General features: G+C 36.5%; 1 protein-coding gene across 1 annotated transcript in view; it reads left to right on the forward strand.

Annotated features, from left to right (window-relative positions):
• ttc27 (tetratricopeptide repeat domain 27) overlaps positions 1-18,628 on the forward strand; it is a 112,925-nt gene that overhangs the window by 35,553 nt on the left and 58,744 nt on the right. The window contains exons 8-9 of the mRNA XM_067368040.1: positions 1,312-1,424; positions 4,394-4,460. Coding sequence (XP_067224141.1) covers positions 1,312-1,424; positions 4,394-4,460 — 180 coding nt within the window. The remainder of the gene's footprint in view (positions 1-1,311; positions 1,425-4,393; positions 4,461-18,628) is intronic.

The raw sequence follows: 18,628 nt of genomic DNA on the forward strand, positions 1-18,628 counted from the left end.
ATTTTTTAATTTATTTATTTATTTATTTTTTTTATCCCAGTTATGATGGAATTATTTAGCTGTTTTTGCCTAACATGATAATCAGCTCAGGTAATTGTCACCAGAGTGTCATATGCATCATGTGTATATGTAATATAAGTTTTCTTTAGACAATTTATGCCATCTGAATCACTTGCGTCATTGTACAGTACATGAGTGAGAGTCAGAATATTATTTTTAAAATTCAACTTAAACTTATGTTACAGTTTGTACTAAAATTCCACTAAAAATTGGTGAGTAACTTGCAAAAGTCAATTTCCACTCTCCTTTGGCATTTGTCTTATGCTCGTTTGGGCCCCTGGATACATAAATACCTGTTACAGTGCCTGTGGGGGCAAAAATGGTGCATTACTTTTCCCATCCATCAGGGGGCGACGTTTATTTTACTTCTGACAGCAGACATGACATTGAGCTACAGTGAAGGTCGTGAAAAAATATATTTTATGCAGATTTCCATCTGTCCCATTCTTTCCCGTCTTCTTTTGCTGTCTCTCTCCTCTCACCCTGAGGCAGTGCTTTACTTTTATTACACATTTTTGGACAGCAGTTTTATCTAGTGTTTGGCTGATCTGTGAAGTGGCATTGCTGTCTGGTATTATCTGCTTTGGCTGCAAATATGACAAATTGGGGACAGACAAAGATTTTACGGAAAATTCCCGGACCTTATCTCTCTGTCCCCTTAGCTGGCCTCATTTTATATGTTGTGGCCCTAAAAAGTCCAGTAAATCTTTTTTTTCCAGGATAGCTTGAGTTTTTGGATTAAATGTGATAAGATCAGTTTTTCTTACAAATTTTGAGCTGATAGCACTCTAGTGGGTCTTTCTCTGTGTGAAGGCTTTTCAGGTAAAGTATACGTACGTGAGCTGTCAGACTTAATTTCATGGGAATTGAATTTGAGCATCAACAAATTCGATTTTAAATGGGCTAAAGCAGAGGAACATGTTAATTTGCATATGCCCCGCCCCAGCTAATAAGTATCAATGCTGACTATGATTGATTTCTTGATGCGTGAACTAGCATCATTTGCTCATTTGAGGTAATATTTCAGGAAATGACTCTTCTAAAGCGATTATAAAGGGCTAAGTGCTTGTTTAATGAGACTTTTACAATGTAAAATTCGACAGGAGAATGGGCTTTGTAAATGCTGTTCATAATACAATACTAAATGTCATGTTGCCTCTCCTTTTTTACTCATCTGAAGTGTGATCTGTGTTTGTCATACAGTACCTCTAGCATCTGCTCTGATTCTTATGCCTGTGTATATGTTTATAGGATCATCAGCTGAGTGATGATACAGTCCTGAACCAGATTAATCTGGCAGAGCCGTCTGAACATGAACTCCCAGACTTCAGCGCTGAGGAACAGGCCCTTATACTGGCCACATGGTGAGTGTCTCAGTCGATTTGAATCTGTCCTGTTTAAATGGGCACCAGTACCCCAGTTCTCTGAAGTGACAACAATGATCAGTCATGAAACACAATAATAGTGCGTCATGTCTTTTTGACTTCAAAACATTTTATACAAAAAATAAAATGCACTAATGACTATACTCAAAAGTGGCCTATATCTATATATATATATATATATATATATATATATATAAAGTACAATTGCTTGCGCATGCATTTATGGCTGTACTTTGCGGTCCAAGTCACCACATAACAATTTGTATCAATCTTGTTCATGGTGTCTTTCACTCTTGTGCGTCATTAGCGTGCAATACTTAGACGTTCCTCATTTTTAAAGGCCCACTGAAATGTCTTGGAACGTGCAGCTTTATTCACTTTGTTGACTCAATTTCCAATGAAACAGGAAGACAGGGCAGGATATATCGAAGCTCCTCCCCTTTTTTAAAAACAGTGTTTTGCCTAGATCACAGCTTGACCAGAGCCCTTGAGATCGTAAGAAATTTTTCCTCAATCTCTAACCATTTCTCCTCCATATTTCTTTAAAATACAGTATTGCTTGTAGAATTCAAATGTGTTCGAACGTTTTGTGGTCTGCGCTGACTCGCGCAGATGGCGGTTCACATTACACTAATATGAAAACAAACTTCATTCAATGGAAAGCATATTTACGCTATCTGAATCGTTCCCTATCCTCTATATAGTGCACTATTCACTATATAGAAACTAGTAAATGTGTGAACAAATGACCGATTTCAGCGGAATTGGGAGACTAAGTTTTGAATGCTTATATCTCCTAAATGCTTATTCATAACCTTTAGGCTAACATATTCATACTAAAAGTTAGAAAAACAATTTCAATTTCAGGGGGACTTTAAGAGTCTGTAGACTGTCCAACACAATGATAATTTTTTTTTTTTTTTTTTTAAATGTGTAATACATTTATTATACATTTTTATTTATTTTTTTTACTATTTAGTTAGTTTTGAAGTGTTAATTTGCATTAAGCATGTATTATATTATGCATTTTTACATTTTCTACTTTATTTTTAGTGTGTAATGTTGCTGTTTGAGCTTGAAAAAGGGATGCAAAGTTACAAAGCATAAAGTCTGCTCAAAAGGGAGTTATTCTCTATCAGGAAGCACTATTTCTGAACTCCCTAAATGCCTCGATTAGTCTTAAGTTTTCTTCCAGAAGCATACACATCACAATTTTCCTCTTTTAAATAATTCCCGCTCAACTGATAAGCAAAAAATGGGTTAGGCCTGGTTGAGTTGTGTTAATAGTGTTTTGAAACGCGCTGTTCAAAGCGAAAATATGTTCGAAACAGTTGAACAATCACCTGAACCTAAACAGTGTTACTGACAGACTGGGAAAAGAGGTGCTGCAACAATGTAAAATATGTAAAAAATGTGTTTTTTGAACATTGAAGCATGAAAACCTGTTCTAGTAGACCCCCAAATCAATATCAAAAATTGTACTTTTTTTTTTTTTTTGAATCACCATTACTTCTGTTTTATTGAATCCACATATGAATTTGTGAGTAGCAAAATTGTCACTGTGAAGGTAAAAGTTTCACTTTTATGGAAGTTAAGTCTTGCAGAGGAAATGCATAAACTACCACTGTCAAGTTAAATGAATCACACATGCCACTTTTTTCTAGAAGTATGCATTTGTCTGTTTTTGACACTTTATTATAGACCGTTTTAAGAGTCTACCTTGTGTATGTGATATTGAACATACTTCTGAAAGTCAGGTTGTCAAAGTCCAAGCCAAAACGTTTACGAGTATGACTTCAGCAGGTCCTCTGGCTGAAATGTGCTTAAAATCAGACACAAAAATACAAGGAAAAAATAGTCTTCTCTGCCTCCTAATCCTTGAGATAAGATTTAGTTACTGTAGTATTTTAGTTCCTGACTTTTCAAGCTGCAGCTCGACATTTAATCATGTTCGGGATATGTAAATCATTATTATTACGGGGTTGTTTTATCTTGGTAACTTTGAAGTGCTGCATCAGGCCTCTGTTTTGCAATACTGTATTTTTTTTTTTTTTTTTTTTTTTTTTTTTTTTTTTTGCCCAAGTGCACATTGAGAGTGGTCCTCTCCTTTCTGAAATAAAAAGTAGATGGTCATCCACCCCCATCTTAGCCCCGGGAGGTGGTGTTGGGTTCTCCTACACTGCTCTCTAATTAGCGTTGTACCAGCCTGTGCGCCCGGTTCATTGTAGAAAGGTCGTCATCTGACCGACTGGCTGCTAGGAGACAAATTGCAGGCGTGAAATAATTAGCGGGGCGTAATTATGCAGGCCAGGGACCTTAATTGGGCTGTGTGATGGTTGAAGGTGAATTATGGGCCGTCAGTGGTGCAGTCGAGCAAAACCGCACGTACGGTTTAGCGGAATGCGAACAGCCTGACTTACATTTATTATCCTCTGCTAACGTAAAGAACTGTGATGCAAATGAGCGAGTCAGACGGTTGCAGCTTGAGGAAAGTAGCTGAAGTTACCTAGAATATTGAGCTATGGTTATTACAAAGATTAAATAATTGAACTGCTGAGTGAGGGTGTGCAACCTCATATTTGATCTTTTTGTGACAACTTTGTTTTAAGTCCTCTACTGCACTATAGGGTGAACTCCACAAAATGCATGGGTCATTTTTTTTTTTTGTGGATTCATGAGATATACCCACACTAAAGTCAGCAGCAATGTTAACATATGGTAAAATTTTTGTTGAGGCTATGGCAGGATATGATTATACAGTAAGTACCTGACAAATAGAAAAGGCACTCACTTGTCATAATATGTGAAATCCATGTTTGTTCTCAAAAGATTGAAAGCTGAAGAATAAAGGATGAGACATGCAAGCTCTCTGTTTTGCATTGGCATCATTATGAGGGGAAAAAATATATGCAGATTTTTTTGAGTGATTGTGGTTTGTTGCTTTGCAGTATAGACTTTCAGAAGAATAATCCTGTTCACAAGCTAAATGATGAGGAGCTCCTGGCCTTCACAACGGTAAGATGCACTGTTTTTGTCTTTTTCTCACAGATGGTGAGGTTAACCCGTCTCTATAGACTCTATCAGTACACACACTTGCATTTTCATTCTGACAAATTGAGTTTGTCTCCCTCTCATTTGGTCACAGTTTAGGATCTACAGTGTGTCTGTCTATGCTACCAAATAAAATGGTCTAATGGTCGCTTCTGTTATACTGCTCAGAACAGCAAAAAAAGAAATCTTCCACATACAGTTCTGCTCACAAGTTTACATACATCTTGCAAGATATATATATTTTTTTTAATTCAAAAAGATATTTACATGTATAAATTTACATCAGAATTTTACATAAATTCACAAAAATGAATAAAAAGTTGCATTTACATTCTTTTTATAAAAAAATTACATTTTCTAAGCTTAATCATGTCATTGTAGCATTGGCAATTTTCTTTATGTTGCTTTAAAAAAACAAAAAAATATTCCTGTCACAGTCTGGTTGAAATAAAAGGTGTGGAAAGTATTTAAGCGCAGTAGTATAAAGTTTCGGAAAACTATAAATGCGGAAAAATTTTTCCTTTTGCGTTTTTCATGTACAGACAACAACGTTGTCAAAATGATCCTCATTCACACAAATCTGCGAAAATGACTAAAAACACTTATGCATGTCAGGCCAGTAGTTTGCAATATCACTTTGTAAAGAAATGCTAACGGTATTCTTTTCAAAATGCTTGAAGTTTTTAGTTGAAAACGGTGTCATGTAAACGGCCCCTTAAACAAAGTACTCAAACCAAACACTCAAGGCACAAGAACAGAACAACCAGGGTATAATGCGATGAGAACTGACAAAGAACTGAAAGAAACGGGGCTTTATGCTGCCTTCATGTGCTCTCAGAATTATCATAAATATGAGTTTCCTATGTAAATAAAAAAAATAAATAAATAAAATGGACATTGAACACACTCATGTCAACTTGAATGCGATAAGCTCCTAATCACGACTTCAGAAGTGGGAATTATCAACTTTCCTATAGAATGTGAAGGCAGTATAAATACACAACCAAACCAATCAATGAAATTAATCACAGGTGTAACTGAATCAGTAACCAAGGCTACAAACAAAGTAATTAACATAGTCGGGAAAACTAGAACAAAGGAAACATGCACAAAACACAGGAAAACTGAACATAACACTGAATCTTTTTTCAAAATGTGCATTAAAAACTTATAGTGGATAATTATATTTGTTCAGTTAGAAAATGTGCATAAACTTCCTTGAAAGTGATGGTTTTGTTCCCTTAAACACTGCTTTATTCACAATTCACAATATTTAATTGATTTATTTTGCATAAATTAAATTTGCAACTTGGGTGGAAACAGTTAATAACTTGCAATAGTGGTGTATGAGTCTTTGCAGTTCATAGGTCCTGTAAAATCTTTGATTTTTTTTTTTTTTTTTCCCCTAACAATGCACTGTGCATTTGTGTTCTTCTCCACTTTTGTAAAGTTTGAACAATCTGGACATTTAGGGAATCATACATAAAGCTGTGCCACTCATTTGTTCATGAGGAGCCGACTTAAGAACCAAGAGTATTAAATACAGTTTGTTCATTTAAACCATTATTTTGTACAATATATTCAAATATCGGATATGCAACTTTTTCAAGGCAAAATAAAATCATTATGTATATATTTTTTGCTAATCTGAATCTACAGGGGTGTGTTAATGTCTGAGCTCTGTCTTTTTCTGACATCTGTATGCTGTTGAGGATTTGACTTCCAGACTTTGTAATGTCACAAAGAGGAAGATTTATTATTTTGACATGTCTTTATATGTTCAAGTGTAGCAGTTTCAGTTTTTGACAGCCTTGGTGAGAATGATGGACAGATTGAAAACTGCCCATTTCCTTTCAGCTCATTCACTCAAAACTCAATACAGGAGAGTGAAAAGCCATTGGAAACCTAAGCGTCTGGTCATATATGAGGAGCGCAAAACCCACTGAGCTAATGAAGACACTTCTCTGCCAGCAGGCCATATTGTCTTCCCAATAATCTTTTAGCCACTTCCTGGTAATTTAATTAGTTCAATGTTTCTGCCACAGCCAGACACAAACAATTTAGGAAGGTACCCCGAGAGTCACTTCTTTTTAATTTGCAGCGAGCTTCCCACCATTAAGATGCGGAAACAACAATGTGGCGATTCGCATACTGCATGTTCTGCTTAATCGATATGTACCGTTAAATTAAACAAAGCCCTGTGGCGGAGACGCGTCTGTAAAAGCAGCCACGAGCTCAACGCGACACTGTCAACATCTGCTGTGAACATCATTTTTAACCACCAGCAAATTAGCATACAAAGAGTTTTTAAATCAGCAACCTGTACCCACCAACAGACTCAATTATTTATAGTCTCTTATTGCTGAGGACAGTTGTGTGTGATTTATATCCATATACAAATGTGTCTGACAGCAAAATCAACCACTTCAGAATCACAAATGTGTCTTGTTCTGTTGTGGTTGGTCTCAGATGCTAATAACATGATACTTTTGGTATGGGGTGAGTAGGATAAGCTAGTTGACCACTAGCATGGCATGGAGTAGTGAGAGGAGGTAAAACTAATATTCTTAGTTATTAAAGCATGTCTGCAGTCAACTATAGAGCCATAGAAATATGACTTGTCGGGGGGGAAAAAACTCTGCAAGTTATGCCATGCCAAGGGGTGAGTTCAGTCAGTGCAGAAAATGTGAACAATTTACATTTTAAGTAAAAATATTAACATAAATGAGAAAAAGAATTGACTAATGCCTGTTCCTCGTCCTCTCCCATGTTTTCTCATTAACTTGCCAGGAAAATGTCTAATATTCAGATTTTTTGAATGTAGTGAAACTTCATAAACTTACGTTCCTGCATTTAAAAAAAAAAAAAGCATACTCTGCCAATGCTTATATAAACACTGTATAAATGTAGTTAATATAAGCATTTATATACATTTTATATACTTTTTATATAATGCATTTCAGGATTTATATAATATTATATAATTATTATATGTAAAGATTTTCAAATCAAAAATACAAAAGTAAACTAAGAAAATTATTTCACAATTTTCAAAATTTTCAGTCAAAGTTGGAGGATTTATTTTTACTATTTTACTATTATTATTGTTTTTTGTTTTTTGGTAACACTTTATAATGTTAATGTTTTAACTAATATGAACTAACCATGAGCAATGCATTTGTTCATGTATTTGTTCATCTTTAACATTAGTTAATAAAAATACTGCAGTTCATTGTTTGTTCATGTTAGTTATTAGTCTATTTTTTAATGTATTAGTAAATGTTGAAATGAACAAAGATTAATGAATGCTGTAGAAGTGCAGTTCATTATTAATTCATGTTAACTAATGAACCTTATTGTAAAGTGTTATAGTTTTAAATATAATTTATATGTATGTATATTCAAAAAAGACCAATGTATTTTTGTTGTACATGTTTAAATCGTCATTTCATTACCACTGTATATGATCTATAAACCATTGGGTAGCACTTGATTTTACAGTCCTATTTCACATGAACATACTATGTACTTATTGCAGTAATGAAACTACTAGGTACTAACCCCGAACCTACAACTTAGCCCATGTAGTTACCTTACACTATTCAGTACATTGAAAGTGCATGTACTGTAAAATAAAGTACAACCAACCATTGTATTCTACTTTTTCTGTCTTTGTCTTCTCCTGCTGTATTTACATACAAACTATCTGAATCTGTGCTTGTGTAACTGTCTAAAGCTGTTTAACATTTCTTTAGCTCATTTTCAGGGGAGATGTTTCAGCTTGTCCTCCTCCTACGTTGTTTTCTTCTTTTCTAATTTATACTTTGGTTACTGCCCTACCCGTCTTCACAGACTCCCAATCTATTTGCATTCATTAGATGTTGCCTTTCTCTGGCTCTCGGAGGACCTCGGCTGCTCCGCCTCGCCTCGCTGTTCAAAGCTTGATATCTTTATTTGTACGAGCAATGAAGCGAGTCCTCCGATCTTATGCGTTCGGCTGTGTGCACTTTTCTCTTAAACTCTCCCACATCTTGGAATGAGGTCAGTTCTTTTCGAGTGTTTTTGTGTTCTGGCCAATTGAAATTTTCCCTAAAGTATTAAGTGACTTTCCCAGACAACTTTAACCTTGAGAGGACATGTTCCTACACTTTGGCAAATACACGCACCTGTTCTCATGGCCGTGGCGCTGAGATGTTGGTGGTCTCTCCTTGACGTTAAACCCTCCTAATCAACACCTTTTAAGATCACGGAGTGTTCGTGAACCCAATTAGGTGTGGTACTGTGAAATATGGGTCTCCTTCTGTGGAAGGTTTGACTGTCTGACAGCTTTAGCAAACAATTCTAAGCCAACTTGAATGTGTCAACACCCACTCCAAAGACGTCAGTGTAAGTCATCAGATATGCCAATCTCATGTTTGCTTAAGGTACGAGGCTCTGACCGACAGGGCGAAGCAGTGTGATGGATTGGAAATGAGCAGCAAAAAGGGAACGCAAAGGAAAAATGTGTCTCCAGAGTCTGACCCAGAGGTTTGCATCATATTCGGCAAAAGCTGTTAGAGTCAGGTCCCTCTGGAAAAATAATCTACACTTCCAGCAAAGAGTTCAAACAGCAGTTTCCTGTGCCTGATGGAGCTCTGCTTTCTGCATGAACTCTAGTCCATATTTTAAGCAGCTTGGAAACCAAATTAATGGTGTAGAATAGGTCTATGAGTCAGTTTGGGATGAGGACATCCTCTGCCTTTGGACATAATTCAATAAAAATCACTGTAGTTGATGAATTTGTGCTCATAAACACTAGAATGAGATGAAATGATGATTATTTGGGTGGTTTTTCTGTATGATTGGGAAAATTGAATCATTTAAACACTGTATGCAGTACTTGCCTTATCAGCAAGGATAGCATTGTTAAAAAAATTCACTGTTATAGAAGTAAAAATTGAAGCTTTTTATACATGTAAATAAATGTGGTAACACGTTACAATAAGGTCTCATTTGTTAACATTAGTTAATTAATTAACTAACATTAACAAAGACATTTGTTACAGTATTAGTTGTTAATTATTAAACTTCATTTTAGTTCTCAGTTCATTAACCAATGTTAATAAACACAACTTGATTTTAATGTATCAGTAAATGTTGAAAATAACATTTAAGATTAATAAATGCTTTAGAAGTATTGCTCATTCTTAGTAAATTAATGTTAACAAATGAAACCTTATTGTAAAGTGTTACATTAATGCTTATATAAACACCTATAAATATAGTTTATATAAGCAGTTATATAAATTAGATATATAGGGCGATATATCGCATGCGATTGTCACGTGCATTTCGTCAGTAAAGCCGGTTCCCTGATTAAATAGCCATCACCTGCTTTCAAATGGAGCAGCATTTAATAGACAGAGCCGTAGATCACTGACAAGCTACGCAATATCGCGTTCGTATCACAGATGAATCGCCTTCGATAATGAACGCGATATTGCGTGGCTTGTCAGTGAACTACGGCTCTGTCTATTAAATGCCGCTCCATTTGAAAGCAGGTGATGGCGATTTAGCGGTAATCAGGGAACCGGCTTTACTGACGAAATGCGCGTGACAATCGCATACGATATATCGCCCAGCCCTAATATAAATAAATTTTTGGTAACACTTTAGTTTAGGGTCCAATTCTCACTATTAACTAGTTGCTTATTAGCATGCATATTACTAGGATACTGGCTGTTTATTAGTATTTATAAAGCACTTAATGCTTTATTTTGCATGACCTTATACTACATCCCTTAATCCTACCCAATACCTAAACTTAACTACCTTACTAACTATTAATAAGCAGTAATTAGGAGTTTGAGGCAAAAGTCGTAGTTAACAGTTAATGAGAATTGGACCCTAATCGAAAAGCGATATTGAATTTTTAATTTTTTATAAAAATTATAAAATACAAAAGGAAACTCCTAAGAGAGAATTTTTCATAATTTGTCCAAAATTTCAGATGGTTTGAATTTATTTTCCAATTTTTTTTCCAGTTGGATGATTTTGATAGAATGCAAGAAGCAGTCTTAGTTTATGGTTAATTTCAAAGGTTACAAATGTGTATGCTTTTCTAAACTATAATGACCATGTTCATCAGTGCCTAGCTCTTTTGTGTACTCTGTGCTATTAAACTCCCTGAGTGTCGTTTCTGGATGTTACGTTTTACTGAGCTTCATTTTTAAATGCATGAGCTATACAGCATTTCCTATTTAACCTGCCTTATAGTACTGGAGCTATCCAAGAATAACCAGTGAGATGGAGCATATCGAGGGGTGGGGACTATCATTTATATGTCAGGATTATTTATTTTCTTCATCCTCAAAATGAAGCCTTTTCAGGGAAGCCAGGGAAGGGGACGTGTTTGTGGCTGAGTTAGCACTTCTGTAGGAACAGCAGGGAATACATTCATACCCCAGCCGTTTAACGCGGCAAACACTCTTTCCTCTCATTTAATCATTTTCGTGAAAGGTGGGAGGATGATAAAACTGTGTGCTGTCAGAAAAAATACATTGATGTACACACCCTCAAAGCATGAGGACATGTTCTTTTTGTGTTTGCGGTTATGTGTGCGTGTATATGAGAGCTCATTGTCGTAACTCATTGCAGAAATGTCCCGTTGCCCAATGGATGACTTATGGTGGTGAGTTCCTCTGGTTTTAATGATCAAGAGTCATTGATTGACCTCAAATACTGTTGCACGTACAGCTGATAATGATTGTATTGAATGAAACATTCCTATCATTGACACGTGGCATGATAAATCATTTAGGACTTATTTGTCATTGCACATTACTAAGATCTGTTGTGCATCAATAGGCATTTATGCATCATACACTATACCATACTGACACTAATGTTTATATGCGTCCAGATATCAATCCGATGCCACTTTGGCCACGTTCCCAGGTGCTTATTAAGCCTGGTACTGGATTACACTGTTAATTGGCAAATCAGGTTTGAAAAACCCTTTTTAGCTGATAGTATGTCCAGGGAAACTAGCTCTTTAAATGATGAGGTTGTTGAGGTCAATAAAGCTTTTTTAATTATTATTTGTTAAGTTCCATTTTTAGCCATTTTCATCTTTTTTAATAGGAGTTTGCTTCAGACTGCTGTCTTATTTCTCTTCTTGATCCTGTAAACCACTGGTCTTGGCCATGGGAAGAGTAACATCATTCGGATCAAAATCCCCCCTCGTAAGTGCCAAACCCGCTTCGGTTTCAAAGAGGTCCTCATCTGAGATGAATCATAGAGGTTTTGAGGCTGTTCTGGTCTGATCTCTTTGGTTTGTGATGTCATGGGTGCTAGCATCCCTACTAGTTGCTGTCAAAACGGAGCCCAACAGTTGGCAAAACCACCTGGGCTGTTTGTCCTTCCTCTATCTGTCAGCACTTTCCCGCTGTTTTGGCCACCAGACCACATGCGGTCACCTCCAGGGTGCGGTGTTTGAGCTTGTGTCAGCGGTTTAGTTTCCGATGATCATTGAACCCCCATCAGGGATCTCAATCCCTCCTACACCAGGTCAATGTAGTGATGCCATTATGTATGTAATGTGAGCTTGTGTTTGTTTGGTTGGACTGGGTCGTTTCCTCGCTGTGTTACCCATGAGGCCGATACTTGTGTTGATCTCACCGATGATCTCTGGCCAAGGGCAGTGCACTGTTGGCTGCACTGTGTGCCTAAATCCAGTGCAGCCGGGTGTGAATGTATTGCCTCTTCTAGGGAAGTGTGTCCTGTCAGATCTAAGGTGAACACCTGCAGATTAACTCGTAAATCTTTTGTTCACAGAGATGGGCGTCTCCACTGGGCAATGCCAGGTCTGCACATCTTGATAATATTTCAGTCAACCGTTGCTAATTTGAGCCTGGACATGGGATGGTCGTGTTGCCTGTTGTTCATGATGTCATTTTGTGTGGGTGTTTCTTAAACTTTGGGCATTTTCATGTCTTTTGATTTGTTTTTGTTTTTTTTTTTTTGTTTTTTTTTTTGTTTTTTTATTAAAAGCAAGATTCATCTTTTCCTTTTGTCATAGGAAGACCACATTAACTTATAACGTATAACTTTTTTTTTTTTTTTTTTTTTACCGTGCCTTCATTCAGTTTTGGCTGCTATTCAAATGGATTTTGTTTTACCCAAAATTGCAGTATTAACCTGTCACAAAAATATCAATTATACTTTTTTTTGACTTATGATAATATGAATAGTCATTTCAATATTTGTGTGAACATGATTTATATAAATTTTGTACATGTAAATGACTGTCATTCCAACCACACAGCATTTAAATAATTCTTTTTCTAAAGTTAGTGTACTTGTTTTCCAAGGAGATGGCAGTGTCATTGAAAAGCTTGAGATTAAATATTACATATGATGTGAAGAAAACCAAGAAATCTGTGGTGGAAATGACACTCTGATGAGGAATTGTTCAGAATAAATGAAGAAAAAAACAAAAAAACAATGTACACTACCATTAAAGTTTTTTTTTTTTTTTTTTTTTTTTTTTAAGATAAAACTTTTCAGCAAGGGTGCATTAAATTGATCAAGTAATAGTAAAGACATTTATAATATTATAAAAGATTTCAGTTTCAAATAAATGCCGTTCTGTTAACTTTCTATTTATCATTTATTATGGTTTCTACAAAAATGTTAAGCAGCACAACAGTTTTCAACATTGATAATAATTGAACATTGAAAATATTGAAATGTTTCTTGAGCACCAAATCAGCATATTACAATGATTTCTAAAGGATCATGTGACACTGAAAACTAGAGTAATGGCTGTTGAAATTTTGTTTTAGGAATGTTTATTTCCTGAAAGTTTACAGCATGGGTCGGCAAGTAAGTTTGGCATTGGGCCAAAATATTTTTTCACCACTAGTTGGCGGGCCAAAACATAGTCAAAGGATAATTGATGAAGAAAAAAAAATTTAGTATTGCCTGTGACAGACTGTTATAGTATGTTTTGTAACTGGTAGTGAGCTGTTACATCCTGTAGTAAGGCAGTCATTAACAAAAAGCCACATTTGTGTGGCAATGTCCGGGTTTTACACTGGATAAATTAATAAAGCAGAGTAGTGACACATAACCTAGCAAGTATCTTCATTCACCAACTTGCAACAGACGGCCTTGCTAAAACACACATATGTGGGAGATGCGGAATGGATAAAAATAACAAAAAAAAATATAAGAGGAATAAGCCATTAATGGCATGTTTGAGTCATTCTCTTAACTATGTTTTATTTCCTCTTTCCATATTGTGAATAATAAATGTGCATCATTTTAATTTGCTTGTTACACAATGGAGCCCAACTTATTTTAATAATTATTTGACGTAGCCTACTTTTACACTCAGAATTATTCCTTGGCATCCTCACGTACTAAACTGCATTTATTTTAAATTGTTTGCATGCTGGAGGTACAATATTACATCGTGTGCAGAGTGATGTTAACATTTAAGCTAGCTGGTGAGAGAAAATGGCACTATCAAAGAGTCTAAAAAGGAAAGTTGACAGCGAAAATGGGGCTTACAAAGAAGAATGGAAAGACAACTATGTGTTCATCCTACCTAGTTTTGTGAATGCAAAGGCGGTATGTCTTATCTGCAACGAAGTTGTCGCTGTTTGCAAAGATATAATATTAGGGGCCATTCACATGTCGCATCTAAAAACGCGTGGAAAGCGCGGTTGCGCCGCTTTCTCCTTTCCAAAGTGCTCGTGCTCCTGTGGCATCTGTTGTTGCTATGCAACCATGAACTGTGCTTTCCAGACAAATCTATTTCAGAACCAGCCACAATCAAAATAATCTCGCTGCTGGAGGGCCAGTTTTGGCCCGTAGGCTGCCTATTGCCGGCCACTGGTTTACAGGGTTAAAAGTGCCAGAAGTTGAAGAAACACCCTTTAGGTTTGAGTTGGAAGACCCCCCCCCCCCTTTCCTCAACTCTTGCTGAGGACTCTTCCTCGCCAGTTCAGCCAGAATATGAGAGCGTCTTTGTTTTTTTTTTTGTTTTTTTTTACCCCGCAGTGTTCAGAGAGCCTGTTGGTGCTTTGTAAAACTCGCAAAACACAGTTATTATATGTGGAAGATTCATGTGCAACTTTCAGCTCTAGTGGGCTGTATATTTGTATAACACTCTAATTGTAGTTAGTGTGGTTTCAATGAGAAGATGCCTTACAGTCAGGATGAGTTGAATTAATATTAAAAACCTTACCCAGATCTGTGGGTGATTTTCCTCTACTGCCCTTTCAGATTTAAGAGTTTTAGGATTAGACGTTAATGAGATGTTTGCTCATTCACTGTTGAATTATGCACTCAATTCAGATCTAATTTGTTTTCTTTGCCCTGTCTGTGCAGTGAGTTTGAGAAAACAGTGTGAGGTTTAATTTCCCCTCTTTTTTTTTTTTTGGTGACATACTCATGTTACTTGTAACCACAGCCCTAATTGTCATTTTCCCTAAAATACTGTCCATGTGATCTGGGCTTGTCCTTGTGTTTTCCTGGAGGTCAAAAGACCAGCTATGACAATACAGGCAGAGAACAAACTAGCCCTTTCCTTCCACTTTAGAGGTTTACTTAATCTCCATGACTGATTGATTGCACCCGATGCTCAGTTTAATTCAACACCTGTGTTCTTACATTGTTGCAGTTCATTGAGGTTGTTTGCCAACAACCTTTCCTTCTGCTGATCTGCAGCCTGCTGTTGCTGGTCTCCACTGGCTGGTTGTGTGTGCAGGCATCTTTCCAGTCTACATGTGGATCCAGGAGTCTGCAGGCTGGTTAGATGGTTGTCACGTGCCCAGCAAAGATCACAGTCCGCTTTTTATCTTTAAGAATATGCTACACGCATTAAATATATACGCATATTGAATCATTTAGTGATGTATTGCATGCAGTGAAGTACATTTACTTTCATGCATTTGCCAAGTGCTTTTATCCAAAGCGACTTGCTTTTCATTCAAGGTATACATTTTATCAGTTTGTGCATATCCTGGGAACCTTGACATTGTTATTGCCATGCTCTACTGTTTGAGCTGCTGGAAAGCAGGTATTTTTAGTTGTTTTTTTTTTTTTTTTTTTTCTTTTAGGGTGGGTGGTATGACCAAAATGGTATGAGTGTTTGTGTGTATATGTATATATGTGTGTATTGCTGCAAATTCAACCCAAAAAAAGTTTACTTTTACATAATCATGTCATTTCTTTTGCATTTACAGTAGATTCAAATACAAATGCACCTTATGACATTGAAAAGCTACCAAAGATGCCTTTGTTGTAAGTCATATGCTAAAATTTAATTTTATACATGCACAGTCTCAGCAGTGATCTGACATTAATTTGTTTGGTGATGAATCCCAGAGAAATGACTTTCGCTCCTCGGATCTTTGCTTGTTGGCTGTGTCATCTGTAATATGTCACCTGACAAGCAATTTCAAATACTTGCAATGCTGAAGCCATCCAGAAGATCATAAATGTCAAAAAAAAAAAAAAAAAAATTACAAAGTGCAGAGCGTCTGTCTGGTCCCTTATAGATTTACAACACGCTTACTAGCAAAGAACGGAATAAACAGGTTGTCGTTTTTTGGGGGACGTTTGCTTATGTGCTACTTAAATTGTGATATGAAGATTAGCATTGCTGCTGGCATGGTGTTAAAAAATTATTATATAGTACTATATTATAAATGATATACAGTTTTGGTTTTGTTACCAGACTGAACCAGATCAAACACAACAATGTTACCTGCCATTTTCATTTTCTGTTTATAGGGTGGTTTAAAATGTTATTTGGACCAAAGGTCTGTCTCTTGTTTTGTTGATCATTTGGGATCTTCATGTGGCTCTTCATTCATTGAAATGTTTGTGTCTGAAGCACCTGTCGTAATCAGAATATCATGGTGGTGCAGATGTGCACTGGCTCAAGTCGTCTTATTGGCTTCAGGATGGTTTCTAGGAGCGACTGGCCAGTTCAGGCTGAATTTGAGCTCTCAGATCTGTTTGGAAAGTGGAACCGTTCTGATAGAAAGCGGGTCGGCCGCTGGGGTTAATTTATAGCTGCAGCGTTTATGTGACTGTCTCACTATAAATCTTCTAGTTCCACAAGAGCCTAATGACTTTACCAGAGTCTTTACTTTTCATGTATATCTCTAAATAAATACATGTGGAATTAGGTCTTTGCAAACTTTATTGCAAGATTAAGTCATCGTCTGTTAAGAAAATAATTATTTATGTTCAGTTTGCGCTCTAACTGTTGAATTTTCCATTAGGACTTACAGGGCTTCTCTCCAAATAAGATAAAGTACAGAAGGAAGAAAAGGAATATACCTTTTATCCAAAAGAGAAGGATGTCATCCCTCCCGTTTACCTGAGCTGTCCTGCTCACCAGTAAACATGTTACATAAGGGTTAGGACATCTTTTTTTTTTTATCTTAATGGGAATTCTTCTATGTCTAGTCTGACTAGTGACATCCAGACCTCACAACAAATTCTCTCTCAAGCCAAGACCTCCTCATTTCCAATAGCGTTCTGTCACTCAGGGGTATACTTCAGACTAAAGACATATCACACCACCCTATTGCCAACACTAGGCTTGTGTACACGTAGATCATGGTGTGTCTGGGATTTCTGTCTTGCCGAATTAGAGCTGTTGTTCACTGTTGACCCTTGCCATATCCAAACACCTCGAGGTGCTTGAGTCATAGCAAATCTGGTGCACCTTCAAAGGTTGTTATTCATGATTTCATTGCCAGCTCAGGGACATGGACATTGGATTGGACGGTAACCTCACAGGTTGTCTGCTGTCCACCTTTAGTTTTATTCATGGGTCTATTGTCACGAATTTAAAAACTGAGGATTTCATGGTAGATTATCCAGCCACTGACAGAGGCATGCTTTGACTGTTTAGTAAACTGCATTTAGGTCAAAGAGGAGTTCAGGTCTTACAAATGTGCTAAAGCGATTGTGACATGATCGATTCATTCAGACGCAAGAGGACATCAGGGTGACTTCCTTAAAAAAAAAAAAACTTAAATCTTTGGACTGTTTTATCAGTCAGAAGTCCTTAGCCCTTTGAATGAATGATGCTGTGATCAGATATATTCAGATGGGTTCGGAGGTCAAGTGGTCTAAATTGAAGAATTACATCCTTTTCTGTTTGAGTATGAATTTGAATCAGATTGGCTCCAACACATGGGAATTTGAATTAATGGTAGTGTTATTTGCTTCATTACAGTTACAGAAATTCAACAGGTAATTTCATTCTGGGAAAGTAGTTCCTAGAAGTAAGTGTTTTTCTGAGTCTCGTCTTTAAATTTATTACATAGAAAAACTTCAATATTTTATAAATTTAAAGTTCATAAATTTAGAGTTCCATTCAAGGTCCCGAGAAGTAATAAAGACATGATTAAAATCAACATGTCAACGTGACTATAATTGTTCAGTATTGGCCGACGCTGTACACGTGAGCGGCACGACGCATGCGTGTGAAGCGGACGCAGGAGCCAGCCAATACAGAGTTGGCGTGCTGACGTAGAACACGGAAGCTGTGCACCGCGTTCAATGTGCCAACTGTGTAGGAGACTGACAGGGAATAGGAAAAATGATTGAATATTGAATTTATTTATTTATTTATTTATTTATTATTGTGCACAAAGTATTCTCATCACTTCATAACATTAAAGGTGCCCAAGATTGCTTTTTCACAAGATGTAATATAAGTCTAAGGTGTCTCCTGAATGTGTCTGTGAAGTTTCCGCTCAAAATACCCCATAGATTTTTTTTTTTTTTAACTGCCTATTTTGGGGCATCATTAACTATACACTGATTTTGGCAGCGCGCCGCCCCTTTAATTCACCTGCTCCCTGCCACACCAGCTCTCGACTATATTACAGTGCATTTACATAGTTTACACAGCTAATATAACACTCAAATGGATCTTTACAAGATGTTCGTCATGCATGCTGTATGCATGCTTCGAATTATGTGAGTAAAGTATTTATTTTGATGTATACGTTTGATTCTGTATGAGTTTGAGGCTATGCTCTGTGGCTAACGGCTAATGTTACACTGTTGGAGAGATTTATAAAGAATGAAGTTGTTTATGAATTATACAAACTGCA

The sequence above is a fragment of the Chanodichthys erythropterus genome, chromosome 18 (assembly GCF_024489055.1).
Source record: "Chanodichthys erythropterus isolate Z2021 chromosome 18, ASM2448905v1, whole genome shotgun sequence".
In the NCBI taxonomy this organism is placed as follows: Eukaryota; Metazoa; Chordata; class Actinopteri; order Cypriniformes; family Xenocyprididae; genus Chanodichthys; species Chanodichthys erythropterus.